At 56.2% G+C, this 27249-nt stretch overlaps 4 protein-coding genes across 4 annotated transcripts; all 4 read left to right on the top strand.

Annotated features, from left to right (window-relative positions):
- Positions 1–2073: 2073 nt before the first annotated feature.
- On the top strand, positions 2074–4767 carry VOLCADRAFT_103410 (uncharacterized protein; the record flags this gene model as incomplete). Its single annotated transcript, XM_002947408.1, has 1 exon — positions 2074–4767. The coding sequence occupies one exon, from the start codon at positions 2074–2076 to the stop codon at positions 4384–4386; it is 2313 nt and encodes a 770-aa protein (XP_002947454.1). The 3' UTR covers positions 4387–4767.
- Positions 4768–6183: 1416 nt separating this feature from the next.
- On the top strand, positions 6184–11935 carry VOLCADRAFT_87579 (uncharacterized protein; the record flags this gene model as incomplete). Its single annotated transcript, XM_002947407.1, has 10 exons — positions 6184–6293; positions 6425–6571; positions 7244–7502; positions 7899–7952; positions 8840–8926; positions 9153–9301; positions 9772–9965; positions 10551–10777; positions 11039–11252; positions 11841–11935. 10 exons carry the CDS (start codon positions 6184–6186, stop codon positions 11933–11935), a joined length of 1536 nt encoding a protein of 511 aa, XP_002947453.1.
- A 1830-nt stretch (positions 11936–13765) lies between these two features.
- On the top strand, positions 13766–19337 carry VOLCADRAFT_87578 (uncharacterized protein; the record flags this gene model as incomplete). Its single annotated transcript, XM_002947406.1, has 10 exons — positions 13766–13880; positions 14456–14682; positions 15020–15073; positions 15696–15785; positions 16130–16305; positions 16779–16887; positions 17527–17716; positions 18184–18347; positions 18607–18780; positions 19281–19337. 10 exons carry the CDS (start codon positions 13766–13768, stop codon positions 19335–19337), a joined length of 1356 nt encoding a protein of 451 aa, XP_002947452.1.
- An 847-nt stretch (positions 19338–20184) lies between these two features.
- On the top strand, positions 20185–24603 carry VOLCADRAFT_127291 (glutathione peroxidase, selenoprotein; the record flags this gene model as incomplete). The annotated part of the gene is made up of 9 exons (XM_002947405.1): positions 20185–20203; positions 21008–21105; positions 21545–21582; positions 22203–22222; positions 22533–22600; positions 22951–23027; positions 23714–23834; positions 24015–24101; positions 24550–24603. 9 exons carry the CDS (start codon positions 20185–20187, stop codon positions 24601–24603), a joined length of 582 nt encoding a protein of 193 aa, XP_002947451.1.
- Between the last annotated feature and the right edge of the window lie 2646 nt (positions 24604–27249).

Raw genomic sequence — 27249 nt, 5'->3', positions numbered from 1 at the left:
CCTTCGGCAACCCATTCAAAGCAGCAAGCGAAGTGGCAGGACGACTGACTGTTTTTAAGACAGGTGGAAATGCAAGTTCCAGGGAAAGGCACGCCCAGCTTAGTTCGCCACGGTAACTGCACCTACTTCAGGCCTCCAGGTTGAAGTGTTTGTACGTAGGGAAGAGATAGCGTATACTCCATCTGCATAGCGGTAGATAGCGCAAAACGTAAGTATGCGACAATGCTTGAGATATGACAAACCCTAGTTTAGAAAATCAGGAGATCTTTGTGCCCCATATCTCGTGCCAAACGACGTAAGTTGCATAATACCTCGTATGAGTCCGGCCACGTTGGAGGCTCTTGCGCATAAATTTGACCGCCATGGCTACGATCTATCATTCTTGCTGCATGTGAATTGCTTATTACTGTTGCAGCAAGGATTCCAAGAGCTAGAAGATGCATCCTTCAACCAAACAAACAAGCCCGTGTGAATGCTGTGAATGAAAACTTTCCACTTCACAGCACACACAACATGACAACTGCAGCATTCATTCAGGGGAATCCGGCCATCTCTCATATAGTTATATTTGACAGGGGTTCAGGTCATCGTACGCAATGCGCCGAAACCAAATCGCAAAATAGGTGGCTCTGACCTTGGAGAATCAGGCACGTTGCCACACCTACAAATATTTTTACTCGGCTATTGCAAAGGGGACGGGTAGGAACGCAGGACACATCCTGGTGGATTGACTTGCATCTTCTCTCCTTCCGACGCACCCTTCCATGCTGAGAATCCAGGGAGGTTGGCGGAGGTTTGATAAACCAGCAATCATCATGTCTTGGTTTCGCATCCGCCGGGACCTTTTTCCAGGTCCAGGTGCCCCATCCACATCAGTCCGGGTCCACTTCCGCGTCCAGGGACCCCGTGAGGAGACGGCACGGCGAACGGGGATCTGATGGATAGGCATAACCGCATTAGGTCGGTAGATGGATAGGCATAACCGCATTAAGTTCAGTTCCGTCGCGCCGAAGCCAAACTTCCAATGTTTATGGTTGATCTGTGATTGGCCCTTCGCACTGGGAACCAAAGCTACACTCAACTGACCTCGGACAGATGCGCGCATGGCTAGACACTGTTGTGCGCCTACGATGCCCTTTGTCGCGACAGTAAACATGGACGGATGGATGGATGGATGGATATTACAACGACTTGAATGTTACAAACTTCAGCGAGCTCGTACGGTTTAGACGAACCCGGGGTCTCATGAACCGCTTCAGCCACGCAAGGAAAATAAAAGAAAGGCTAGTGCACGCTTAGCCAACGCCTGTACCAATATTAAGTATAACGCACAGTCGTACTGCGATGTAACACGTAAGCGAAATATGTCATAAAAAACCACGCTTATCACCGACCTTCATGATATCAAAAATACAGCAAGGTCCCAAAGCTTCTTCGTGCCTGCGTTAACGCCGGGTAAACATATATTGCATCCGGAGGTCGGCAAAGCGTGTGGTCCCGGAGCCAAACTGGTGACCTGAAGCAGTGCATTTACCATGAGCGCAGTGCCTATACCCGAAGCCGAATACATGCCAGAAACCTTCCGAACTGAAATTCTGATCAAAGCTTGGTCCTCTCGAAACCGTAGTCCTGAGACTTTTGCCGATTCTTAATCGCAACCGCCTTCGGATGCTTTTCTTAAGTAGCGTGTGGTTGTACTACAACTTTGGGATAGTCATGGCTGTCTGAAGGAGCCTTCGGCTCGTGAGCTCCTGAACTGAAAGGTTTGTTGAGACGTTTGGGCAGGAAAGGTCTCTACGCTGTTGGGCGGTCATATTACAACTCTTGCGTCTTGCTTCGGGGGGCAGCCCTCGTATGCAAGGGTTTGCGCTTCGCTGTCAATGCGATCTCTATGTAAACCTCTGGACAGCAACCGCGCCTGGCGCCTAGTCCCAGAGATGTAAAAGTAGTTTCAATTTTGGGGCAAAAATATAGATCACTGCAGATCCTGTCCACTAACCTTAAGCTAAAAATACGCACGCTACGCGGTAAGCTGTGCGCATACCTCCAAAACCCCACTACCAGGCCCCCGGCATGGAAGTTCACTACGAGCACCCTGGCGGCGGCCCTCAGCCACCTCCCACCGGCACCGCCAACCCCTATCCTCCACCAGCCGCTGCTCATCTGGGCGCACCGGAGCCTCAGGGGGCTTCCGGGGAGCTGCAGCAAATCAGCGACAGCGGCCTGGCAGCATTGCCGTGCGTGCCATCTCCGCATGCGCGCCCGAAGCCATTTTCGGCCCAACATGCACCCGGTTACGACCCCGGGCAGCAGCAGGGCCTGCAGTCTAGCCACCAGCCTGGACCAAATGTACGATCCGGATTCGACCACTCCGAACCGGCTACAGGATATGGACCTGGACCGGGCCTACCTGGGAGGCCGGCCGCGAGACCGACGGATACTGTGGCAGCTACAGCCTATGGTGCTTGTAGCCTGCCACCGCTGTCATCAACACCGCTTATCCAGCAGCCAAGCGTGTTGGGAATGCAGCAGCTTGTGGAGGGAGGCGGCTTGCGGCAGGTGAATCAGCAGCTGCTGCCGATAGGACCGGAAGCGCAGCACGTGCAGCAGCAGCAGCAGCAGCAATCGGCACACCAAGGCGTGCTGATCCAGAACCCGGCGCTTACAGGGCATCCTGAGGTACAGGGCAGGGTAGGGTACGGCAGCAACTACCCGTCCGGTTCAGAGGTGCCGCTGCATGGGTTGTCCACGAACTACGTTCCACACCGACCTTCACTGTGCAGCGCGCCCGCGATCTATAGCGGCGGGTGCAACCCCATGGTGGGCGAAAAGCGTCCACGCTCTCCTGCTGCTGATGATGATGATGATCAGGGTACCGGGAATCGTGCTGCTAGGAGGTCCAGGGATGGCGCTAGAAGTTGTGAGGATGGCGAGGCCGCCAAGCAGGTAGCGCTAGCGGCTGCACTGAGATGCAGCGACGGCGACGGCACCGGCAGAGTCCCAACTGTGTTGACGCCGGCGATAGAGCCAAATGATGATGTGGCAATGGACGAGGGAGCAGCGATGGCGGAGGCGGCATCGCCACCGCCGGCTCCGCCAGCCCTGCAAGCCGCCGCTGCCCTTGCCGCCAGTGTCATTGGAGGCCCCGCTTGTCCCGGCGTCGGCGCTGTACAGGCTGCAAATAGGGCCGCCACTCTGGTCGACACAAATGTACTCGTGAAGGGCCTCGATCACCCGTTAGCTCCACTAACTTTTTGGGAACATGCTCTGCAGCGGGGTCTTCGCCCTGATGCAGGGGCTGTCGCGCCAGGCTGGCAGCCGCCGCGGTCGGTTGGAGGCTGTCGAGCGCCTGCCCCTGCCACCGCACTGTCCCCCACGCGGCTCGTACCCGGTACGTCGGTGACAGCCCTAAGTGGCGGCCTCAGTGAGTCGCTGCAGGCAATTATGGGCGTGTCCTCTGCCCGGGCTCTGGCTTCAGCCCAGGCCCAAGCCCAAGCCCAAGCCCTGGTCCCACCCCCTTCCGAAGCCCAAGCCCAAGCCCAAGCCCTGGTCCAAGCCCCTTTCGAAGCCCAGGCCCAAGCCCAGGCGCAAACACCGGTCCGAGTCCGTGTGGAAGTTCCAGCCCAAGATTCGTCCTGGGCCTCGGCACATGCACAAGTGCAAACCCAACCTCGATCGCTACCCCAAACCCAGGTACAAGGCCTGGACTTTTCTCAAGGCCCGGACAGAGCTGCAGCGCAAGCACAAGCCCCAGAAACGACCAAAGCTACAGTCCAGGACATGGCACCCGCCGCGACCACGGTGGCGGTGCCCCCTGAGGCGGCCTCCGGCGAGTTTGCTGCGGTGGCGTTGGCATCGGCTGCACTGAAGGCGCCGTCACAGCTCTCATTGAGGGGTCTGGTATTCAACGGCAGCAGGTCCAGTGGTTGGAGGGCACCGCCGCCACACTTGGTGAATGGTCCAGGGTCGGCCACGGTCGCAAACCTAGCTCCATCACAGTACAGGATCCCGATGGCGCTCAGGCAGGCTACTGCCGCCTTCACCGCTGGTAGAGGAGGCCGAGGGGGAAGGGGAGGAGGGGAAGAGGCGACTGGTGGCGGCGGCAACAGCCACCAATCTGGCAGCACAAATGCCGAGGGGGTTCTTGGGGCGGATGCAGCTGCCGCCAGTTGCAGTAGCGATGGCGGCAGTGGCGCTGCTGCCGCCGCGGCGGTGCTTTCTGTTTACCGCGAGGCGCAGGAATTGCTGCTGCAGCAGCAGGACCAGCAGGAGCCGCAACAGCAGCAGCAGGAGCCGCAGGACTGCGGCGATAAATCCGTTAACGGCGATATCAGCATGACGGAGGGTCTTACGAGTACCTACTACAGCTTACGAATTTACATGTGACAAATGCTTAATAAAGTTACAGTTACAGTGTGCACACAAGTGCAGAGGGTTCCGTCAAAGCCGGGGGCCCATGGATATATGTACACGTCACGGCCGTGTGATTATCATAGCGGCGACATTTGACATAGTTCACGTGGCTAATAGCGAGGCAGCGGCATCAGTACCGGCGACGGCGGTGGTAGTGGTGGCATCCGCGGGGTCCGTCCCAGCAGCGGGCGTAGATGAACTCGGGGGGATGTCTGAAAGGCAGGCACATTTAGGGGCAGCAGAGATTTCAGTTGACATGGTCAGCAAAGCACGACCCGTGCCGACGGTGATGTGACATCTTTTGGGCTGTGACACGGCGGGAAACGGATGAGGATGTCGGGTCATGCGAGTTTTAGTGCATGTTCGCGTCGTCATCATAACATGTACGGAAATTTGTTAATGCCGTACAAACATCTGCGGCCTTTGCGTCCGCGTATGTTGTAGTTAATGGAGTTGAGCCGCAAAGCCCCCTGCATGCATGTATTAGGATTGAGCAGCTCCTTGCCTTTGTGCGAGAGTGCATTGGTTCCTTGTCGCGTTATTTGCGGACAAGGGGTTTGAAACCTGGTCGTTGAGCGGGAGATGGCACTGCTGTCATGGCCGCTGTGTGACACATAAACCCAAGGAGGAGTCAGATACGCTGAGCAAAGCGAAGAAGACCTTTGAAGGGTGCGATGGGCGCGGTTTTATTGGTTGTGACACTGCGATCAGCGGTTATACCAGACCCCGCCTGTTAGAAACGTTGTGTTGGCGGCGCCGCTTCTGCATTGCGTTGGCTTCTTGGGTTCAAATTGTTTGCAAGGTTAGACCACTGGTCCCACAGTTGGTGGGGTGGTGGTCTGTGCGTATGTATGTCAGTGCTAGAGTTACAAGTTCTGCGCACGCACGTGCACACAAGTTCTGCACACGCACGTGGGGTGTCTATAAAGGCCTGAAGGGGGGGCCATGGACGGTATTGATGCGGGTACGGGGGCCCATTATCATATTCTCTCATCCGCTTTAGGGTGGAGCACCTTCGCGCAACGTGCCTGACCTCCCAGACTCCCGAGAGGTACCTGGCCAATGTCGGGGACGGCGGCTCGGTCATAATGGTGCGCATGCTGCGTCCTTGAAAAAACTAGGTCCCTATCTTAATTGGCCTATGTGCTCGTGTAAGCAGGATATTCCGCGAAAACACGCAATTTCGTCTCCAGCCGCTCCACAGTAGCAGAGCCTGCAGGTACGCGCGGTGTGCTCACGGCCGTTTGGCCGGTTAACCTCTAACTCCCAACGGCCCAACCGGAAACGCATGAGCACTCACGGCTCGAGTGCATTTGTCCTAAGCACGCGTTCCGTTGCAGAGCTTTAAGGCATCAGGATAAGCAGATATGGCTCAAGCAATGCTTCCTGAGTCATTCAGTGGCATCGCAAGGGATCAGACCGGAGCTGCCCTGAAAATAGATACACAGATACGAAGCACTGCGAACAACGGAGGTTCTGGCTATGGGTCACCGCGAGTCGCTATTTTCTCGCCATGCGCTGCACGCTTCCCGTTTGCGGCCCGTTCTTCAGCTTGATCTGACCCACGGGGCGTTCACCATCGCTGATGACGTCAAAATGAGAATAACTACTCGCGATTCGTTGAAGCAGTTGGCGTGCAGCGCGCGTGCTTTGGATTACATCACTCGTTAAAAGCCGTTGAGGTACAATACATATGCCACCAGCAACCTCATTCGCGATATCGACTTGTGCCGCCATTCCTCGGCTGGTACCGCCTCCGCCACGGCTGCTATGCTGCATCGGATTCGGGTCGTACAGCCGTCGGAAGCCGCTGACACGGGCACAACGAATGTAGTGAGGAGCAGCGTCACTGCACACTCGCCATACTTGGGAGCCAGCAGGTGGTCCCCGCAACGACCCGTCTCCCTATCATCTTCCCCATCTTCCTAGTATCGCTGTCTTTTTCGAAACTTACTCCTCTGTGCCGACAATACGACTACTGCTACTGCTACCGCTGCTCTCCACCACTCAGGGTGCACGCAATACACCCCATACCCTACCATGGTAAGACGATTGCAGCTCCCACGCTCCTCCATTTGCCGGGCGGCTGCCCGCCCATCGGTTTCTGCTCGCCTCCGAATTCGGCACGGGGCGCTATCGCTGCTACCAGCTCTGTCAGGTTCGTTATTGTCCCGCTGGGGATGTAATTAACTGGGAAGGCCCGCGTAGACCAAACATCCTGACATCGAGTTGCATGTTTTGAAAAGTAAAGGCTTCCCCGCCTTAGGAGTCCAGTTGGAGGAATCAAATGTTTTGATGCTTCGTTTGCATTCACGATACGTTTCCCCTGAAACTGGCGGCGGTATGGCCCCTTCGGGCAACTGAGCTTCGCCATCCTATCCGCCAGAACCCAGTCGGCATGGCCGCTGAACACTTAAGGGGAAGGAGGGGGACTGTACAGCCTGATTTGGCCTGCCGCGCTTTGGCCGGGGATACGATGCTAGGTCGCAGGCTGTTCCTTTCTTCTGTCGTGCTTTCGCCACGTACTCAGCCCCCGGCAGCTCCCCTGGCCTTCCTAACCCACTTTCTATGCATTCCACTTTTCCAACCTTGTAAGGCCCTGCCTCTGTACGGCCCTACCTCTGTACGGCCCCAACCTACGGCCCCGGCCCGTTCATCCATCCCATCTCCCAGCTGCAGCTGCAGCAGCTGCAGCAGCTGCAGCAGCTGCAGCAGCAGGGCCTCCCGTTGTCTGTTCCCACCATCCCGGCACAAATAACCCAGCTCCGGATTGACTCCCGCCTCCACAACCGCCACCACGCCATGGCCCCACCGCGTGACCCGCGCCCAGTCACATTGTCCGAGTCTATGACTGTCCCTTTTGTACCCCGCCCTCGCTAGGGCCCCTCTTGCTGCTGCTACTGGCAACGGCGGCGCTGCTGGGCACCCCTGGGGCTTCCGCCAGCCAGGTGGCGCTCCGCGGCGGCAGTCTGGTCGTACAGAACGCCACATGTCAGCCGGGCGCTGCGGAGTTGGCGGCTAGGGATGCGGTCCTGCTGGCTATTGCGGCCAATGCCAGCGGGAAGGCGGCGCGGGCTGAGTTCGCACAGGTAAGATGTACGGCAAGATGGTGAAGATATGAAGACCAATGATGGAAATGGGATAAGGAATGGCTGGGGCACGTGCACAAAGCAACAGCAAGCCAGTACGACAAGACCGTACGACCGTACCAGCAGTACGACGGTACAGCAGTTCGTAGTTTTTTTCTAACTATAGCCTCCCACGCACCTCTCTGAAATGGCAGTCCTATATATCTGCATGCGCTCAGGAGTCCTTGCCTATCTGGGTATGAATGTTTGACCCCTCGGTTGACCCCGCTCGGTTGACCCCGCTCACTCCGGCTCACGCCGGTCCCTCCCTCCCGCGTCCCTCTCTTTATTCACGTACCTGCTACGGCCACCACTCCCCCCCGCCATGGCTGACGATCTCATCTTACTCCCCTGCAGGCGTACCTCTGCCCAGACGGCTTAGACCTATGCAACGGCCTGTCCGTTCTTGAGGTGGGCTGGGGTTTCGGAGCTGCTTTAGCTAAATCCGCGGGTGGTCAATCGGCCCCTTCCTAATGATTAGTTATTTTCGGTTGTTGATTCTGCTGGTCCCAACCTCCACGCAATCAGGTCGTCGTCGCCGCGTGCGTCCTGCTCTATGCCCTGTTAAGCTGCTTCCGCCTCACCAGCCAAGCACCCCCGCCCACCCATCCACTGCCGGTTCTCCGTCAAAGAGGTTACAGTGGGGGAGTCGAACAGATCGCTGGTGATGTCCACCGCATAACCCAAACACTGTATTGGAAGCAAGGGGTGCACCCGCAGGAGAGACCCTAAGCACGGCGCCACAAAAGGGGGTGCCAGTACGGGATGAAATTCACAAAGGGGGAGTTAGTCAACCCGGGCCGACCCTAGTACTCACCAACCAACCAAGCTGCCACCCCTGGAACCACTCACTCCTCTCGAAGACCAGGGCTCGGCAGGGCTCGGATTCCTTGCAAATTCCATCACCATCCTTCTGGTTTTCCACCCAACCCCCTCTTATGGTTTCTTCTTCTCGTCGACTTCGTCGTACCCCCCCTGGACCCTACCCAGGAGCTCTCCTTGCTTCCCCTGTGCAACGGCTCCCTCCCCGGCCCTCGCTACTTCACGGCACGGGGCTGCCGTTTCACGATTCACGTCGTTGCCGCCACCATATCTAACCTTTCCCCGGGGCTGCAGCACGAATGCTGCCGTACGAGCCTCTCTTCCCCCTGCCGTAGTCTTCCCGCCCTCGTAACCCCTCGAATCCCCTCTCGAAATCTATCTTCGCTTCCTTTCTCTCCTACCTCGCCTTACCTGATCCTACCGACACCCCCCCCACCGCCACCACCACCACGCCTACCTTTCGTAACCCCCGAAAGAGCCGCGCTACCATTGAAGCCAACAATTCGTACATTCTTGGAGAACCCAATTCTGTGTACGAGTCCCTGGAGCTCGTTCTGCGCCAGGTGCGTACGGCTAGGTATGTACGACTATTAAAAATCGGATGAGGGTGGACTGTCCGCACGTATGTCGGCGCCACGTATCCACGTGGTGTGTTTCTGTGTTTCCCGGGCGTAACCCCCCTCCCCCGGGTAACCCCTCCCAGGCCCCCGCGCGGCTCAGGGGTCCGCCCCTCCCGCGACATGACATGTCCCCCGTGGCCTTCCGCAAACACCCCCAACAACCCTCCAGAACAATACGTTGGCTTTGTTGAGTGGCGGCAACACCACCTTCTATCGCTCCACCGCCACCCTGGGGGCCAATAACTGGTGGTACGTCGGTAACGGAAGCACGCTGGGCTTCAAAAACTCCCGAATGATCTTCTCCAACTACATGACGATGTGAGTAGTAACTGTTTCGGTTGGTGGTTGGCCAGCGATTAGCGCAACTTGTGTGCAAGAATACGGCGGCATAGTGTAGTAGCTGGTACTTAGTACGGCACACACATCGTCTATAAATACGCGCTAAAGCACCCCGCCAGCATGTTGAAAGGCCTTTCTGTGGGCCAGCTATTACACATAGCGTGGTAGTGCCTTTGAGCGAGACATACATACTTACACCTCATTGGGCGTTTTATGTTATCGCCTAATTTGGACAGCCTTCGGCTGCTTCTTGGGCACCCTCGGGGCTCGTGGGCCGTTCCACCTGTGGCAGCTCAAGGTGCAACACACACACACACATACGCATCACGATGATGTGCCTTAGCCCTATGCAAAGGTGTTGCTCTGAATCTTCTAGGCATCGTTTGCTGCTGTTGAAAAGGTGCCACTGACCACTGCGTCGTACTGATCGTACGACGACTGACTGACAGGAGTGTGGAAGACGGTGGTACGGTTACGTCCGACTACAGCGTCTTGGAGTTCAACGACGTGGTGCTGTACGGCAACAATAGCCGCTGGAACTTCGTGGACTCAACCTGGTGTGTTTGCGTGTACGGGCGTGTACGTGTATGTGCCCCCTTTGTAAAACCCCGAGCCAAGACGAAGAAATGCGGACTCCAGGGAGGTCCCTAGGGAACCAGGTTGCCGTGGAAATTGGCGCCGGCAGCACCACCCCGTCAGCGGGTCAGAGCCCATTACACCTTCCTCAGTTCTATCGCCGCCCCACCTTCCCCCCCATCAAGTGCCCCTCACCGCGGTGTGGGTTCCCCTCGCCCAGAACCCGGGGCCTCGTCCGATCACTCCCACTGTTTGATGTGCGGCATGTCCCGCACTCATGTCACGCCTGGCCGCCGTACATGCACGATGGTGGCCGTACAGGCTCGTCCAGTCGCAAAACGTCACCCCTCCAGGAGCTTACTCTAATCGCGTCGGCCCGCTGCTATGGTTCGAGAACTCCGACATCCTCATCCAAGGCAAGTCTTGACCCGTGTTAACCGTCCTAATCCATCAAATTCTATGCAATCGAGATTGCCGTGGTGCGATGTAATGCCTCCGATGGCCTGTAGCGGACTGTGTTTTCTTGTCTTGCTGCGGGCTGTATTCTTGACTGCACCGGACACTGCTTGGCGCCGTACCGCGCACCAACCGTTTCAACTACACTAACTAACTGCCGCCTCTTTCCCCCGTCGGTTGCTCGGCCCTGTCTCAGGCACCCTGGCCAAGTGGTCCAACTACTCAGCCCTGCTGGCGAATACCTCCCTGTTGCTCGTCAATGCAACCCTGGAGTTGCACAACACCACGCTGGAGCTGTGGGGAAGCCCGCTGGGACTTGTAAACTCGCGCATCGTACTGTACAACGGTAGCGAAATCGATGTGAGCGATGGGAGAATTCCTAGGGATCGGGGTTATAGGCTCTTCCTTGTTGCCGTCGCCAAGGTGAGAGAGGTTTCGGAAAGGGCCTCTGTGATCCAGCAGTTTTCGTGCTAAGTGAAAGGTTCAGTAAAAGGGCGTCCGCGGGTCTTTGTAGTAGCCAACAAGACGGGGGTTCTCACTGCAATCCGTCCCTGAGGCCGCCAAGACCTACCGCCTCAACGAGCACTCCCGCATCCACCCCACCCACTGCTGCGATCCCCCCCATCCCAACACCATCTCACATCCCAATCCTATCTCCGAATCCCACTCCCGCTCCACTGGCAGTTCTTGTGCGACTCCACCGCCGTATACGAAAACATCGTCGCTAGCTCGTCCTTCTCCACCACCTCCAATGCGCGAGGTGCTCCGGCACTGGGGCTGCCGCTGGGTACCTCAGACGCGCTGGTGGTGGGCGAGCCGTACGGCACAGTGGAGCTGGCGGCTCCGTCGGCGCCGACGTTTGCTCAGGCAATTCCTCAGGCATTTGGAAGGCCGAGGGGTGGGGCTTGAGGTGCCGTACAAATCTGGCACTGCGACCGCAAACCAGCCGGAAATTTGGGAGGCGCCCAAGTTCTGCCGCCATATGTTTAAAACCGGCGCCCGCGTGTGCGTGTACACGGGCACGGGCGGGGCCGGGGCCGTCATGGTGATCTGGACGACTGATCACCTCAGATGCGGAAGGAGAGGCCGTTGAGTACGGATATGCACAGGATAATACGATGGCAGCGGCAGCGGCGACCGCGACGCCTTCTTTGCTGGCAACACGGCTGGGTGCAGCTCCGAGGGCTTTCTGAGCGTGTGTTGAAATCTAGAAAGCGACGTGTGGTATTTTCGCTTTTAGTTGATGCAGGCTTAAGAAAAGCGGAAGGTGGAGCAGACCTGGGTGTATGTGCCTGTGTTTAGAATGATGCGTTGGAGCCAGATGTAGGACGTTGAAGCAGGATTTCAGTTGAGTATGATAGCGACGAATTCACGTGTTGTTATGTAAAAAAATCCAGTCATTACGAGAAACGGGGGGGTTGTACGTTTGTACGGGTCTCAAGTTTTTGTGTGACTCCCGTGGCTGGCCAAATGCATGTCCGTATAGGCTTGCCAAGTTGCCTGGGTACTGCAAAGCACGAGCGCTACTATGGACAAGCAATCTTGCTGCTGGCTACTGGAGCTATGCGCGTGACTCGCTAGGTGTAAGGTCTTCACTTAACAGTTTCAATGGGTCAGTAGGCGCATCTGTACCTACAGGCATATTACTGCTGGCTTGTTAATGCTTAGCAGCTTTCCCTGACGTCGAAGCAAGAGGGGGAAAGTGGAGGAGATGCGCCGCCATCGATGCAAGAAGGCGACCGTTGCATGCAGACAGTAACGGTACGGCAATGTAAGACTTGTACCTCTTACCATATTAACATTATGCAGCCATGTAGTGACAACCAACGGCCTGCAGTTGCCACGGAAAAAGGGAGTAAGTCTGTTTCCTCCGAGCTCTCGAGAGTTTGGGAAGGAAGCCGGCAACGGAGCCATGTGCTTCTACATTTTCTAACAGTAGCGGCAATGGGAACAAAAATGTCGGCGTAAACAAATCTGAACACAGCTTTTCCTCAGCAAATTCGACAGCAGGCGGCGGCGAAACGACTAAAACGTCAAAATCAAGAAGAACTAGGCATCCGCTAACCTGCCAGAGGATTTTGACCAGACCGTTAAAAAGGAAAATGAATATCGGCATAGGCTAGAAATGTGTGCAGGGGTGCCTTCAACTTGTGCTTAACGACACCAGAAGACTTGCGACCAGATTTCAAGCACTGAGTTGCAAAATAAAAATTTTCCTATTCCTGGAAATTTGAAAGAGAAGTGCCCGTCAAAAGTAAGAGTTCCGACGGGCTTATACCGATTACGAACTGCACTATCGACACAATATTTTTGTACGCTTTAAAACAGCATAACCATCTCATCTTGCATTATGTGTATTATGTCTGCATGCATTAGTAATTGTGTATAAAGTACTAATCATGGTGTACCTGTGCGTGGCGACGCAGGCCCCAGCCATCTCCGTAATGCCAATGCCAATGCAAGAAGCGACCCATGGGTCAGAGTCTCTGCCCCAGGTCCATAAGGTCCTGTCCATCCGACTGCGAAGGACTAGCGAGGAGTTACAAAAACATGATTCGTATACGCACAGGCGCCATACGAATGCGTCTTCGCCTTGGACAAAAACGCGCACATTGGGCCCGTCGACCAACTTCGACGACGAGCGACCCCTCGCTCCAGAATACGCCAGCGGCAGCCGTGACATCAGGCCCTCGGCAACGAAGGCGGCTCCCCGAAGCTCCCTCTAGCTGGCTGGGTCCCAAAACAACACTTAACACCCCACCTCCCACCAATTCGTCGACCAGACTTTCCTCCCCTGCACCTCTACCAACTACGCAATCACCACCACAGCAGGTTTCGTACCCAGGATTCTGTAGGCGAGAGTACCGTCGGCACTGTCATAGTCGCCAAACAGTGGGCCCCGCGATAGCCCTCCCCCGCCCCGGTAGCTCTCCCGGGTAAGTCCGCAGCAAGTCCCGCGCGGGCTCATTATCGCCGCCGAAGGTGGTCGTACGCGCAGTGGCGCAGGCTGTCGGGATCTGCAGGAGCACCGGTAGTTACCTGAAAGTAAGCGCTGAAAGTAGGTTCTTCGCTTGCAAACCCATTTTGTTGACAGCGCGTAAGCCTGTTAAACTTCATCTGGTTAGTATTGCTTGCCCCATCGTCAATATTTACGAAGTAGAAGGCGGAACGAGTTGAGCGCACTCCTTTCGCCGGCTGTCGTCGTGTACTGATAAATTACCCGAATCTCGCGAGGAAATGTGGAAAGCTTCCTCAGCTATATCTTGGTCGTCCGCGGCTTTGTGGTGCTTATCATCGCTGTGCGCGTGTTCATCGTCGACACGCAAGCCACGACGGCGCTAACGAACTGTTTCCAATCAGGGAAAATCCGCTGCGTCGCCGGTCCGACAGGTCCCCTAGCCACACGTTACCATGGCAACCAAGTCGAATACAACGTCGTTGCCGGGGGGCCGGCGGATCCAGCCCCGCAAATGCGCCGCTTCTACTAAAACCGCCCGCGAGGAGCTGCTGCCAACAGCTGCCTCAGGTGGGCTCCCCCTGACTGCCGCATTGCAAATCCGCTAGGATTTCTATCGTGCATATGTGTAGATGGGTTTTTCGAATGGTATGACATGGGTATGTTGACTACCCGATCGAGGCCCGTTCGTGTTATTCTAGCTGGGATGTGTTCGTGTGTACGTGCGCCTATGTGTGCGCACATCTTGAGTTGCGTTGCTCTCCGAAGGCATAAGGAGGCCCATACGAGCCGGCGGCCCAAAGGCCAGTCTATGTGCATGTACGTGCAGGCTTGGCAATCGGCAGTTGGGCCGTCTGGCATATGCGTGATTGCAACAGCACTGCACGTGCGCAAGCCACTTCTATCCGCCGCTAATGCTACCACCGACGGTTGTGTGGCCGATACGCCAGGGTTAGCTGCTTGCGGGATGATGGTGTTTGCCAGGTCCTGTTTTCTTTCCTCCCCACGCTTCAACCCCCGTTGGTGGTGGGCGACCACCGTCTCCCGTCAACACGCTGTTTCTATACTTCTGCCCCTGCCACTGCTGCCGGTGCCGGTGCCGGTGCTGGCGGCCCAATGTTCTGTCGCTCTTTTGCTCCTTGCAGCCACTATCTCCGCCGTCCTTCCGAGCCTGATGGTGTTGATGGTGCTGGTAGCGGCGAACTCAGTCCCGGCAGCACTCGCCGGCGAGGTGGTACTGCACAACAGCACCTTGATTGTCTCCAACGGAACGTGCGAGTTCGGCGTTTTGGAAACCGCGTTGCAGGACGCGGTCCTCACGGCAGCCGCACTGAACAACGCCGGACGACGGCGGCGGGCCGAGCACGCAATGGTACGACACGGCAACCGTACTGCAGCAAGGTTGAACACACACACACATGTACACATACACTTGCGAGAGAGCTGAAATTGAAGTGCTACTGATCAAACTCTTTGGATGCAAAAGCCTGGGCGATTATGCCAAGTCGTGAGCTTCTGCAGCGGTATGTAGCGGTATGTAGCGGTGTGTAGCCCGCATACAAGGGCTTGAACTTGAACCATCTCCTTCAAGCCCCCTGCCGACGGCTGCGTCAGGATGTAACTGAAACACGCATGTTCCCGCTTACCGGCCCATACTTCGCATGACCCCCAATGTTTCCGTGCCCCCCTCGCTCCACGCGGTCCGGAAGGGCTATCTGTGTCCAGACAAAGTGTCGCTGTGCGGAGAGCAAGCCGTATTGGAGGTGAGTGGAACTGAACCACATGCTGATGCGGGAGATGGAAGCGGTGGTGGCTGGGACTTTGGGGGATTGATGGTGGTTTTGGAGCTTGGTGGAGCGAAGGGATACGAGGTGGTGATGCAGAGTGGGTGGGCAAAGGTATCTGGCGGAGAAATTTGTGAGCACTTAGTGAGCTGCACATCGCCGCCTCAAGCCAGCATGTTATTGTGGTTTGCAGTGCAGCGACCAGTGCATCAAAAAAACATGAACGCATGACGTTGGCAATGGATTACGCGGGATCATCGTTGCGGAATACTGCTTGTGGCCGTCCTGAGAAGCGCCTTCCGGACCTGCGACCTGCACCACCACGCCTCTTAAGCCTTGCGGGCTATTGAGGTATTGGGTAGGGGAAAAGAAGGCCAACAAAAAACGCGTAATCCACGCATGAAGGCCCAAGACGTGCATCGTCGTGCGGCCACCCTCACGTCCTCCGTTCTCCTTCGCCACCTGCCGGGGGCCCCCCTCCGCATCCCTCGCCCCGGCATGCGCCACTGCCGCTACCCCCATTTCACTTTAGCCCATGCCAGTCCCTTATGCTTTGGTTAACCCCTTTGTACGACTGGCTGGTGTGTACGATGTACTGCAGAGCAGCGTCGAGATTGAGGCGAACAACTCGCACATCGTGGTACAGCCCCCAAACACCACCTTCACCTCCTTGTACCTTGCCCTTAACCAGGTGGATGTGCGGGTCGACTGTTGGCGCATCGGGGAAGGTGGTTGATGATGCGTTTCCGTTTTGTTTGTTTTAAGTAGTTTGCTTGGTTGGCCGGTTGTTTGAGTAGTACATAGGGTTACCACATCCATCCCACTGCCTTGCCTGTCCCCTTGAATATCATTAATTATCCCCCCGTTCATACTTTGGGTTTGTCCTTGGCATCCCTCTGGGTGGCATTTCTCCGTAGCCGGCCCATGTGCAGCACTCCAGCATCGGTCTTATCCCACCCCACCCACATCCCGGTTTATACGCAAACCTCAACCTAGTGGCCTGACCCCAATCCCCCACCCACCCATGCATTCCAGAACAACACACTTCATATGTACAGCAAGGGTCAGGGCCCTATCTCCATCTCCAGCTCCACCCTGGCCATAGGGCCCCCGGCGGCGGTCGGCGGCGGCAACAACTGGTTCTACATCACCAACAACACGGTGCTGCAGCTGCTGAACTCCCGCCTGAACTTCACGGACGGCCAGGCTTGGTAAGTAATACAGTACGACAATGAATACGGCACGAAGTATTAGTATTACGGCACGGAAGGCCGACCATGTCGAGCGCACGGCGGTGGTGATGCCTGGGAAGGGAAACTCCGGTAGATGACTGTGGGAGAAGGTATATGCCGATGGGGACGGATGATGCCAGGCACGTATGTGGAAGGAGGGTCTCTAATACCAGGTAGGCAGGATAGCAGTCCGGATAGTGCGGTTAGCTTCCCATATAGCTTCCCGTGTGATAGGAAATAGTTTTCCTTTGTGTGTTTCATGACATCTGCCTTGTTTACACAGACTTCAACTGGCCCTTGCGCCCTTTCATGGCTCGTATGAGCCCTTTACACACGTTTCGGGGGTGTAGAACGCACGCACACACATATTCCTGGCCCCCTCATGCGCCTATAACACTTTGGTGTTTGTTCCCTGCTTCCCTTTGTTCCCTGCTCGCCCCTTCCCGGTGCAGGGTCGTGGAGGACAGCACCGTGGCGACGTCACAGAGCATCGTGGAGCTCACAAACACCATACTGTACGGAAATGGGAGCAGCTTCGTCTTCTCAAGCGCCACGTTGTGGGTGGGGGCCCGAAGGCAGTGACTGCTGGTGCAGAAGCAGCGGGGTGGTACCTGTAACAGTGCTGCACATCGATGTTGCTGCTGCTTGCGCGTTGTTGGATGGGTGCAGGGGATGATTGACGATTACAAGGGGTGAATTGCGGGCATGCAGTGATTTGAGATAAGTTAGATGGCATCCAACTGCTCGACGGTTTAAGAAAAAAATGTGGGTTAGCGAGCTCCAGCCTTGAACGGCGTTCTTCGCCTCCCGGTGTGCTCTCTGCCGCCGTGTGGCGAACAATCCAACCCAAGTTCCCGCAAAGGTGTATGTGCACGAGTACGTGTGCCGAGCCCAACATCCGTTCGTCCAGCAATGGTAGCCCCAAACCTGCCTGTCAGACCCAGCCCTTTGGAGCCCTGCGGCTCGTCCCCTTTCCCCCTCCCCCCTTCCCCACGCTCGTGGTTCATCTTTTCCCCCCTTCCCCCGCTGGGGGTGGGCTGCTCATTGAGTGAGCGCTTGCATTGGGGACAGCGCTTGTCCTTTTTTTTACAAATATTGGACAAATATACAAGCCGACTGCAGCACCTTTCCTGGACTTGCTTCCCGGGCAGTCCTTATCGCACCTCTCGTCCTGTGTACATACCTGCTTACATCATGCAGCGCACGCAACCCAATATCGCTGACGATGCGCATCTCACAATAAACGTGCACAAGGGTTGCCGCCATGTCGCTTACCCCGCCAGGTACATCCATTCGGATCCGGTCAAGACCGCTCCACCGACGGTTGGCGGCGCATCTGTTGTACATCAGCCGTACATTTGGCTTGAGAACAGCGACATGTCGGTGTTCGGTGGGTGGAACGGCTGAGTCGGGTCGGGTTGGGTTGGGTTGGGTGGGAATTTTCGTAGTTTCACATCCAAGCGATCGCCTTTGACGCGAATTGAGGTCTGGTATATAGTCCTTTTCCTTGCATATGACACGTTGCTGTCGCGCCAACCAGCACCAAGCACGATACTCCCCAAGCACCCAATAGTGGATCAGACACGTAAAATGTCATGTTGCCCTGTCCATTCTTAACAGGCTGTTGGGTCTAATCTATTGCTGCGTTTTTGCTTGGCTTGCGACTGAACGAGCTCGTTCAGTCAGAAAAAAAAACATATATCTTCTTGAAGAAAGTTCGCAGCGTGCAGTTCGCAGTGTGCAGAGTTTGCAGTTTGCAGCACCATGTGCCGACCCTTAATACACACGCATACACACACCATCGCCCCGTCAAGACCGCACTGACCCCCTCCTCGTTACGCACCATGCGTGACACAGGCTCCCTGGTTATTATGAGCAACGTGACTGCGCTGCTGACCAACAGCACCCTGCTGCTCACGGACAGCACCTTGCAGCTGTACAACACCACCCTGGAGTTGTGGGCCAGTCCGCTGGGCCTCAACAACTCGCGTGTGGAGCTGTACGACGGCAGCATGATCAATGTGAGTTCCTGTGCAAGCAATGCCGTGCACCGCGTACCGTGTGCCGTGCAGCGGAGAGACAATTATGCCGTTCTTTTTCCCCATTCCTTCAACGTTGGGACCTTTTCTCCAAGCTGCCAATTCGTCCTGACCGTAGGTCCCTACTGCTCGATTTCAGTCAACTGCTGCCTCCTGAATTCCACTGCCGCACCGCTTCCCTCCCCGGCTTCTCGTTCCCCCCTTCTATTCTTCGTCCGAATGGCGGTATCGGCTAACTAAGTTCTACTGCGGCTCTGTGGCGGTGTTCGAGAACATCGTGACAGCCGCAAACCTGACCAACCCCATCACTCTACCGCGCCTGGCGGGCACAACGCAAGGCCTCGTTGGCGAACCATTGGGGACAGTGGACACGGTGCTGTACGACGAACCGTACGGCGTCCTAGTGCTATCAGCGGTGAGTACATGCCTGCGACCTTGCGACTCCGCTGTGTGTACTGCGCTTCCTTTCCATGTTTCCCTTGTCCGTAATAATCTCCATACTTGCCAACGTGTCTGTGTACGGTTACGCACAAGAATGCACGACACCCACTGGTGTCGTACCGGCTAGGACCATATTACACGTCGATATGGTCCTAGCCTCTGAACCAACGGAAAGCTCCATTTGCATTTGGAATCTATCATCCGATTTGGATAACGGTCGCTATCGGCCTCCTTGCCGTCCGGAATTTACTTTCCCCCCTACTTACTCTTGCTTCTTCCCCCCAGCGACCCTGAGCAGCGGGCCAGTGTGCCGAGGCGGTGGTCACCGAGGTGGCAGTGGACCATCCAGCTCCCGGACCAGGAGAGGGACGGGGCGGCGAGGGGACGGGAAAGGTGGGGGCGATCAGCTGTTAGCCCCTTGAGGCCGTTGGTTCCTTTCTGCGTTCCGCCTGACTCACCGGCTGACCGACACAGCCCGGGGAGAAGTCCGGTTGGTCCAGGGGCCGTCGCTCGGGCGCAAGGGATGCTTGACAAGGAGATAGTGGGCCTTCATGTCGGGCTCCTAACCATGTACCCACATGACCTATCCTGTTCTGATTTGGGGCAGGCCAGACATGCAGCCATATTGTATGGACGCCATGATGGTGTTGCTTCCCTAGAAGTGGTGTTGCGTTCCTAGAGGTGGCGTTGCTTTCCTAGTTGCTTTATGCTTAATGGAAATGGCTCTTTCCTTATTTTAATGAATATATCTCATGCAGTAAGGGACAATAGTTATATGTATATTTGTGTTTACTGCTAGCTGCTGTGTCGTACTGTTGCCGGATGCTGGATCCCTGGATTTCCAGTTGTCCGTTGCATAGCCCCGTGGATGCGGATGGCTTCCGGGCTTTGGACTCCGACGGGAAGACTTGCAATGCTATGGCGGAGAGGGGGGAAGTCGTAGGCGTGCCTCTTTCCTGGTGTTTTTTCTACTCCTTTCCCTGCGGTTACCATAGGATGCATATAGTTTGTTCGTTTGGCTAAGTGAACTTTGTCAGGCCTACCACCCTGTATTTGGGGGGGAGGGGGGGAAAGGCCTGGATACTAGCCAGCACCAGTCGGGTTGCGTCGAGGACACTGTAACTCCTGGACAATGTCAGTCCTCCGATGCGGGTCAGGCAAGTCGTGCGAGAAGCTTGTGACGTTTACGTAAAGCTGCCTGTTAATTGGAATCGTCTTACCAGAAGGTAGCATAAGGTAGGATATTCAGTTGTGCCGATGATACACTTAGCTCCAAGCACACATGGTTATATCAGTAGGAGAAAATTGGTAAAGTCATAAGAGTTACAGGGTGGCTGAAAGGAATGAGACATACCTTACCTGTCTACGAAAACGAACAATGGCGAATGAATGCGAAGGTATGTGCTACACAAGTCACAGGATGTGCGAGTCTTGGGCTACACACCTGTTGTGTGTGGTGTTATGTTACAAGGCCGCGACAGCACGTAAGGCCCAGACGAGCCAGGAGTTTGTTCCGTCTTGATGTACGGCACCGACCTGGCCCATAAATACTAACCTACTCGATCAATAGTAAGCAAGAGGATTTTAAATGCAGAGAATGCTGTGGGCATAGCGCGAGAACATCGCTGCAGCCCACCAAACAGTGCCTTCTAGGGTTGCTTAACGTCCGCGGTAGAAGCGTTGTTGATATCCGGTGGTATTTATACAAAATAAAATGCTCGAAAGAGCAAAACACCCTATGCCACCAGGGCGCGTGGCCAAGGCAACCAGTCGCAGGAACTGCGTGGCTTGCAGGGCCACCGCTATTTCCGTCGATACGTCCCGGCGAGCGTTGCTTCTGGGTGCTGCCGCGGCGAGCGTTTCGAACATATGGCTTCCTGGTAAGATCCAATATAAGTGACACGAGAAAGAGTTTGCAGCGATCCCGGATCTTTATCAGTAAAGTCGACTTCGTCGACCTAAAGTTGCGATTGGTTGTACGGGGCCCGCGCCCACGCGCTGTAGTTACACAGCAGTTTTGGTAACACAAACCCAAGTATCGATGGGGAGTGATGTTGCTTTATGGTGCTTCCAGTTGTAGTAGTCTTGAAAGCGATGGTCGAGCGCTGTGTTGAACGAGCGAGCGCTACACATTGCAGTTTACTAGAGTTGAGCTCCGAAGATTTTTAGCTAATCACACCGCTGCTTTTCGTCACCTGCAGGCGTGGCTTACGCAGCGACCGATATGCCTACCTCGGCATACGGCTTTTCGGCGCTGCAATACGAACAGGAGCGCAGCTTTAATATTTACCGCGGCAAGGTGCGAATTTCCACTCGTCACCCCCACCCTTTCACCTCACTCCGTTCCCTGCCCCCGTTGTTCCCCTCGCCGCACCTTGTCCGGAGTTAAATCCTTTATCCGACCCTCACCCTCTTGGACACATAACACCTCGCCCCGAACACCCCTTTTCCTCAAACGGGCCCTATGCGTCTCTCTCTCTCTCTCTCTGCCAGCTGCGTCCTCAGCTCCGTGCTCCGTCAGCTACTCATATCTGTGTACATGCAGTGCCAGGTATGAGTTGCGTAAGAGCTTCCCAGCCTCCACCCCCCCAACACATGCCAGCAATACCCTAGTCCGCCTCAAAAACCCGCATCCTCCGTCTGGTCCGTCATCGTCCCCTTCTTCCTGACCCATCGCACCCGTTCTGCCCTCCCCCTCCTTGTTTCCTTGCATATGACTCCCTCGCCACGCCTTCCAGGTTATCGTGGTGATGAATATCGCCTCCGAATGAGCCCTGTGAGTGGGTGGGTGTGTAGTGGTGGTGGTGGTGGTTGTAGGAGCGCAGGGGAGGGGAAGGAAGGAGAGAGGGGGGAATTATCACCCCAATTCCATGAATGAGGGGGAGACGTGTGTGTATGTTTTTCTGTGTGGCAGGGTGAGAGGGGATTGGTGAGGGGATGGAAGTTGGAGGTTCGGGGCTTCAGGGGGTGAACACTCGCCGGCGGGGATGCCGTACATACTCTCGGGGGTTATTATGTATTCCCCAGCTGCTCTCTCTCTCTCGCTCTCTCTCCTGCTCCTGCTCTTGCCCTTGCTGTTTCCATGAGCCCGGAGCGGCTCCCGAGGAGGGCGGGTCCCCCCACCCCACCACCCAACCCCCACCCCGTCTGAGTCCCCCTTATCGGGCGCCCCTGGGGGTTGGCTGAGTTACTCCTTGCCAGCTGGTCTCTCATCCCAGCGCGCTCCTGGAAAGGGGCCCGCGGGGGCTGACCCCTGGGTGGCCTCGTGGCGTAGCAACCCCTCCTCCCGCACCCATAGGTTGCACACACAAGGGAAACGACTTGTGAACCAAACAAGCTCCTCCCAGGCAACCCCGGCTCTGAAACCCTCCCCTCCCCTGCCCTTCCCTTCCGCAGGCAGACGGTCAATTACCCAGGTGAGCGAAGGAGGGCGGGGGGAGTGGGTGTTGGGAGGGGAATGTCGACAGTGATGTATTGGACTTTCGTTTCGGTACACCACGGGGCTGCGACCTCGTCTCGTTGAGACTCCTTTGGCAGTTCGGGTGCTTTGGACCTGAGCAGTTGGTTCTTCGCGCTTGGCGTAAGATCCTTCCCCCCTCATCCCTCCACTCCTGCGCCGCGCAAATGATGCTCTCAAACGCAAGTGTTTCCCTTGGTCTTTTCGCTGCTCCCCCCGCCCTGAAACCTGTCTCCTCCCGCACCACGCCGGCGGTTGCCGGTGCACAGGCCTGAGGACGCTGTACGACAAGTACAAGGCCGATGGGTTTGACCTGATTGCTTTCCCCTGCAACCAGGTGGGTGACAGGTGATACGCGGGAAACAAGGGGCCTGCGGGGCCGGGTGGTGACTTTGCACGAGTATGGTACAACGTACGACACCTGAGGTGGCGAGACCGGACACTGACATGGGCCATTAGTGCGTTTCCAAGTTCAGGGAGCAGAATGCGGCGGGGCCGGGGGGCTGTAAACGACTAGAGCTGTTGCCCTGCTGTGTTTCTTTCTCCGCCGTACGCTTTTCCACCCTTCGACTTCGGTATTTGCATTTTTCATTTTCTGACGTCGGGGCCCACTGTGTGATCCGACGCCTGTCCCCTTACCTCCCCCCCCTCCTGCCGCATGCCCTCCTCTCCTGCCCTCCCCTCCAGTTCGGCTACCAGGCTCCCGGCACCAGCCAGGAGGAGCGGGAGTGGGCCTGGAAGAAATTTGGAACCCAGTTTGATGTGTGAGTGCCAGGAAGTGCTCAGTAGTGCCCGTAGTGCCAGGTGGTCGGGGCGTGTGGCGTTGTTTTCTATCGAGAAGGGGAGGGCGGAGGGAGAGGAAAAGGGAGAAGGGGACTGTAACCGTGCGAGTTCCGCAGCCGAATTGCGCACATTGGCAAATTGGCGGGGTGGGTTGGAAGAGGAGGGGGCGGAGGGTGGGCGCGCTGGTGGATGGGCTTTTGTGGGTCGGTGGGTAGTCTGACCAATGGTCGGGTGTTTATACCTAACACGCATGGCTTAACCTTTATCTTCGTCTTTGAGGATACTGGCATATGACTACTGGCAGAATCGAGTGGCTCCTTGAACCTCGGCCCAAGTAACTGCCGTTGCTGAAGCATCATTGCCACCCCCTCAATTACAATAGATCACAGACCCACCATCATTGTCGCGGCATACTCGACCCAATTTCTGTCATCGCCAGAACATCATTACTTGCAAACACGGCTGCCTCCATGCCGCCAGCCAGCCACTACACTAACCTGCTGGATTACTCGGCCAGCCTCGCCTGCTACTGCGGCTTGCGGGAAGAGATGCCCCTGCGATCGATACCCGCGTCGCCTGTGAACCAATCCCACCCCACCTTAATCTCCCCCCGCCCCACCCGTCTCTCCCTGCTGGATATCTCATATACAATGTACGGGACGAACAGGTACGACAAGATAGATGTGAACGGCCCCGATGCGCACCCCCTCTACAAGTTCCTGAAGGCCCGGCAGCCGGTGTCCATTCCCTCGGATGTCCGGAGCCGACCTAACGGCGACATTGAATGGGTGAGTGGATTGGCTGTAGTGGTCGTTCACTGGTGGCTGTAGTGCGTGCCACCCTCACTTCCCTACAGCATCTCTCCTCTTGCTGCTTCTCTGTCTGAACCACCCCACCTGACATACTTGCATGGCGTGTTCCCTCCTCCTCCCACGCCCCCTCCTGCGCCCCGGGGTGCCCCTTGTCAGAATTACGCCAAGTTCCTGGTGGACCGGGAGGGCAACCCGGTGAAGCGCTACAAGCCATCGTACGACCCAGTGAACATGGAGGATGATGTGGGTTGGTGTGCTGACAGGGCTTGGGGTGGTGTGGGGCTTGGGGTGAGAGTGGCTGGGAGTTGTGTGTAGTGGCGAGAAAGCAGCTTGCGGTGGGTCAGGTATGTAAAGACCCAACCCGGGGTCCACCACTCCGCTCACGCACTCCCTATGCTCCATCCCGCTGGTCACGTGTCTTTGCGCCCGAGCTCGAAGTCGGGCCCCTTCCTCCCCTTTTAAACAAGGGAGCATCGTGGTGTGAGGCGGGGCGGTGGATTGGGGCGGCACCTATTTGTTTGTCCAGGCAATCCCACCCCACCCCAGGGTAGTTGACGGGGGGAGAAGTGGTCGACCCCAACAGCTCTCCAAATCGGATTGAACTCAACCTTCCGTCCCCCGCTCCCTCCTTTGGCCCCTCGCACCACCACCATTTAAGGTTCGTTTGGTGTTGGCTGGCCGGCCTCCCCAGCCGCCTGAGTGTGTGCTACATCCGGGTCGCAAGGTCTGCAAGGTGGACCTGTGAGGGGGAGGGACTTGCTTCAGAAGCTGACCGACGCAGCCACCTTCGTACGCCGGGGAGAGCTGTGTGTCGGGCTTGACCTCTTCGCTCCCTTCATTCCTTTTTGGCCTTCCGGCTAGCCGCGGCGGCACTGCTGGTGGCGGCCGCGGCAGCACTGCTGGTGGCGTTAGTGGCCTACACCACGGAGCGGCGACAGCAAGTTTTAAGGCACAAGTGATAAGGCAGGGGGTTGGGCCTTCCGTAAAAGCCTTAGGGGCCCCAAGGACGGAGTTAACATGGGAGAGGTTATTGTGCGCATGACTGACGACAAGGGATGCCATGGACCTGATCACCATGATCACACCCTCCAGCTGCTTGCCGGCCGACCGACCCACGGGTCTTAACCGGCCGTGTCGTCGGCGGGTGACGGGCTCGGCGGCTCATTGGGTGACGGGACAGGAGTATGACGGCGCACCGGTGCAAACATATAGGGAGTATCGCCCTGAAGCCGTGCGCCCGAGCGGCCGGGCCCTCGAGGAGGCGGCGGTGGCGGCGGCGGCGACGGCGACGACAGGCGTGCCGTCGTCGACCACCCGGTCCGCCCCAGCGCGCAGTGGCAAGCGTCCCCAGCCACTGGCGCCGGTAGAGCCGCCGATCGGGGGCCTCTCCTTACCCGTGGTTTATCAAATCAGGCGCCATGGAGCCCAAGCGCGAGTCAGCGCAGAACGGAGTGCAACATACTTTATGATTCTGGCTGTTCCTCGAATGCTCCTCCTTTGTGGGATATAATGGGAAACAGTTTGCAGCTGCGAGCCATGGTACGAATTGACGATGGGTGTATGTCAATGGTGTGGGCCGATTATGTACGTGTGCGTACGGGTGGCCTTGCTAGCAGCTTATGGACTTCACAGGAATAGCCAGGACACGGTCCTGTGTTTTATCTGACCGAAGCCCGCCTGGTGGTGTAAGCGATGCTCGGGTGGTGGTCTGAGGTAAAACGTTTTTTTTGGCTGGGCAATTCCTGTACAGAGTTGTTTTAGAAACGTCTCCTTATTCTGTAATGTTTGTAGTGGCATGTAATCCATGCTCCCCGGTGTAGCACTGAATAGCCATGCATGTTTACGTATTCACGCAGCGGCGACAGGCAAATGGGGACCTCAACCCTGACAACAAACCTTAGCGCCATCCCTTGGGATGCGGTGAATGGTGTAGGTTAACATATATCTTCGGGGGATACCGACCTTTTCGGACCCCCTATGCCTGCCCGAGGTCGTTGCGCGGGGACCCTTCCCGATTTAAGACCAGTGTTTTTTTTCATTTTTGCCGGTTAATTTTCCAGTCCGAACGGAGGAGTAGGGTTTTAGTCGCGGGAATAAAAGTATTCCGAATCTGTAAGACCCCCCCCCCGATGAGTTACAGTTTAGTTCGTGCAAACGCCGGGTTTGGGGAATGTCGCAACACGCGCACACACAATCTCTCAAGCACTGATTGAATAAAGTCCGTTCACCATCGTTCGTCTTATCACGTTGAAAGATAACACTACACGGCTTTCCAGGTTGCAAAATGATGAATAGCGGCAATGAACCAGAACCACCAAACGCAACCTGTTTCCTGGCCCATCGCGATTGTCTCCATATGACGAACGTTGATGTTTGGCCTGCGCGCTGTTGACAACTGGAGTGGCGTCATCGTCGTCGGCTGGCTGCAGCATTGCGTCCACATGGCCTACAACCTCTACACCGTCTTCATTAACGTAGCTAATGGCTTCAGTGAAGTTTAATATCTGCTTTAATTGCCTTCCACGCTTTGGGAGCTTCGGGTCCGGATGTTTTGCAGCGTTTGGTCCGGTCAGAAACAGTCCGATTCCTCGTTGACTTTCGGGTGTGAGCTTCCAAACAGTATCCATGGCATTAAAGTACTATGATATGGTTAACATGTATGTCTCCTGTGAGATTCTAGCGGCTTTGGCATGGACAGTCCATTTTTGGCTGGAGGAATGAACTTGTACGTTCGGAGCATTATTTTTCAGGACCACGAACAATTTTTTATTCCGAATTCGGAATATATTCCGAAAAAATAGCTGTTAGGTTTTCTCGTTAGTTGTTAAGTCGTTAACTTTACTCGTGGACAAGCATCTGGATTATGGATAATGTACGACCCGTTTCCGAAACGAAACGGAGCCCATTCCCTTTCAATAGCGCTGCCTAAGACCGCACTTGGTGGGAAGTATGGAAGGGGAGCGGCTGCCAGATTCCGTTAGGCGGCTGACAGTTGAACGCGCAAGAAGCGGTTATATAAACCTTCAGGAACGGTCGTGCACTGAGTGCTGGTGCATTTCCTAGGGATGCCTGCCATTCGCGTCAGGATGTTGTCGCGGCCTTTGCGAGATGCAGTTTTTATGACGCGCACCACTACTAATACCCTTTAGTTCCCCTTTAGGGCATGGCAACCTTTGGTTCATGCTACTGCCGCCAGCATTATCACCGCTGCCACTATCACCACTGCTGCCAGACGCTCTACCGCAAGCTGCGGGAGACGAGTGCCAACCTGGACTAGGGACTCTACGTAATTGGGTTTGGTGGTTGGTACTGGGCTGGGGTGGGACTGGGCTTTGGGCTAAGGGGGTAAGGCTCTGGTGTCAGGGCGTTTGGGGAGAACGCGAGGAGGGAG

Source organism: Volvox carteri (genome assembly GCF_000143455.1).
Source record: "Volvox carteri f. nagariensis unplaced genomic scaffold VOLCAscaffold_6, whole genome shotgun sequence".
NCBI classification, from domain to species: Eukaryota; Viridiplantae; Chlorophyta; class Chlorophyceae; order Chlamydomonadales; family Volvocaceae; genus Volvox; species Volvox carteri.
The sequence above is the reverse complement of the archived record's forward strand: the minus strand, read 5'-3'. Positions and strand labels throughout refer to the sequence as shown.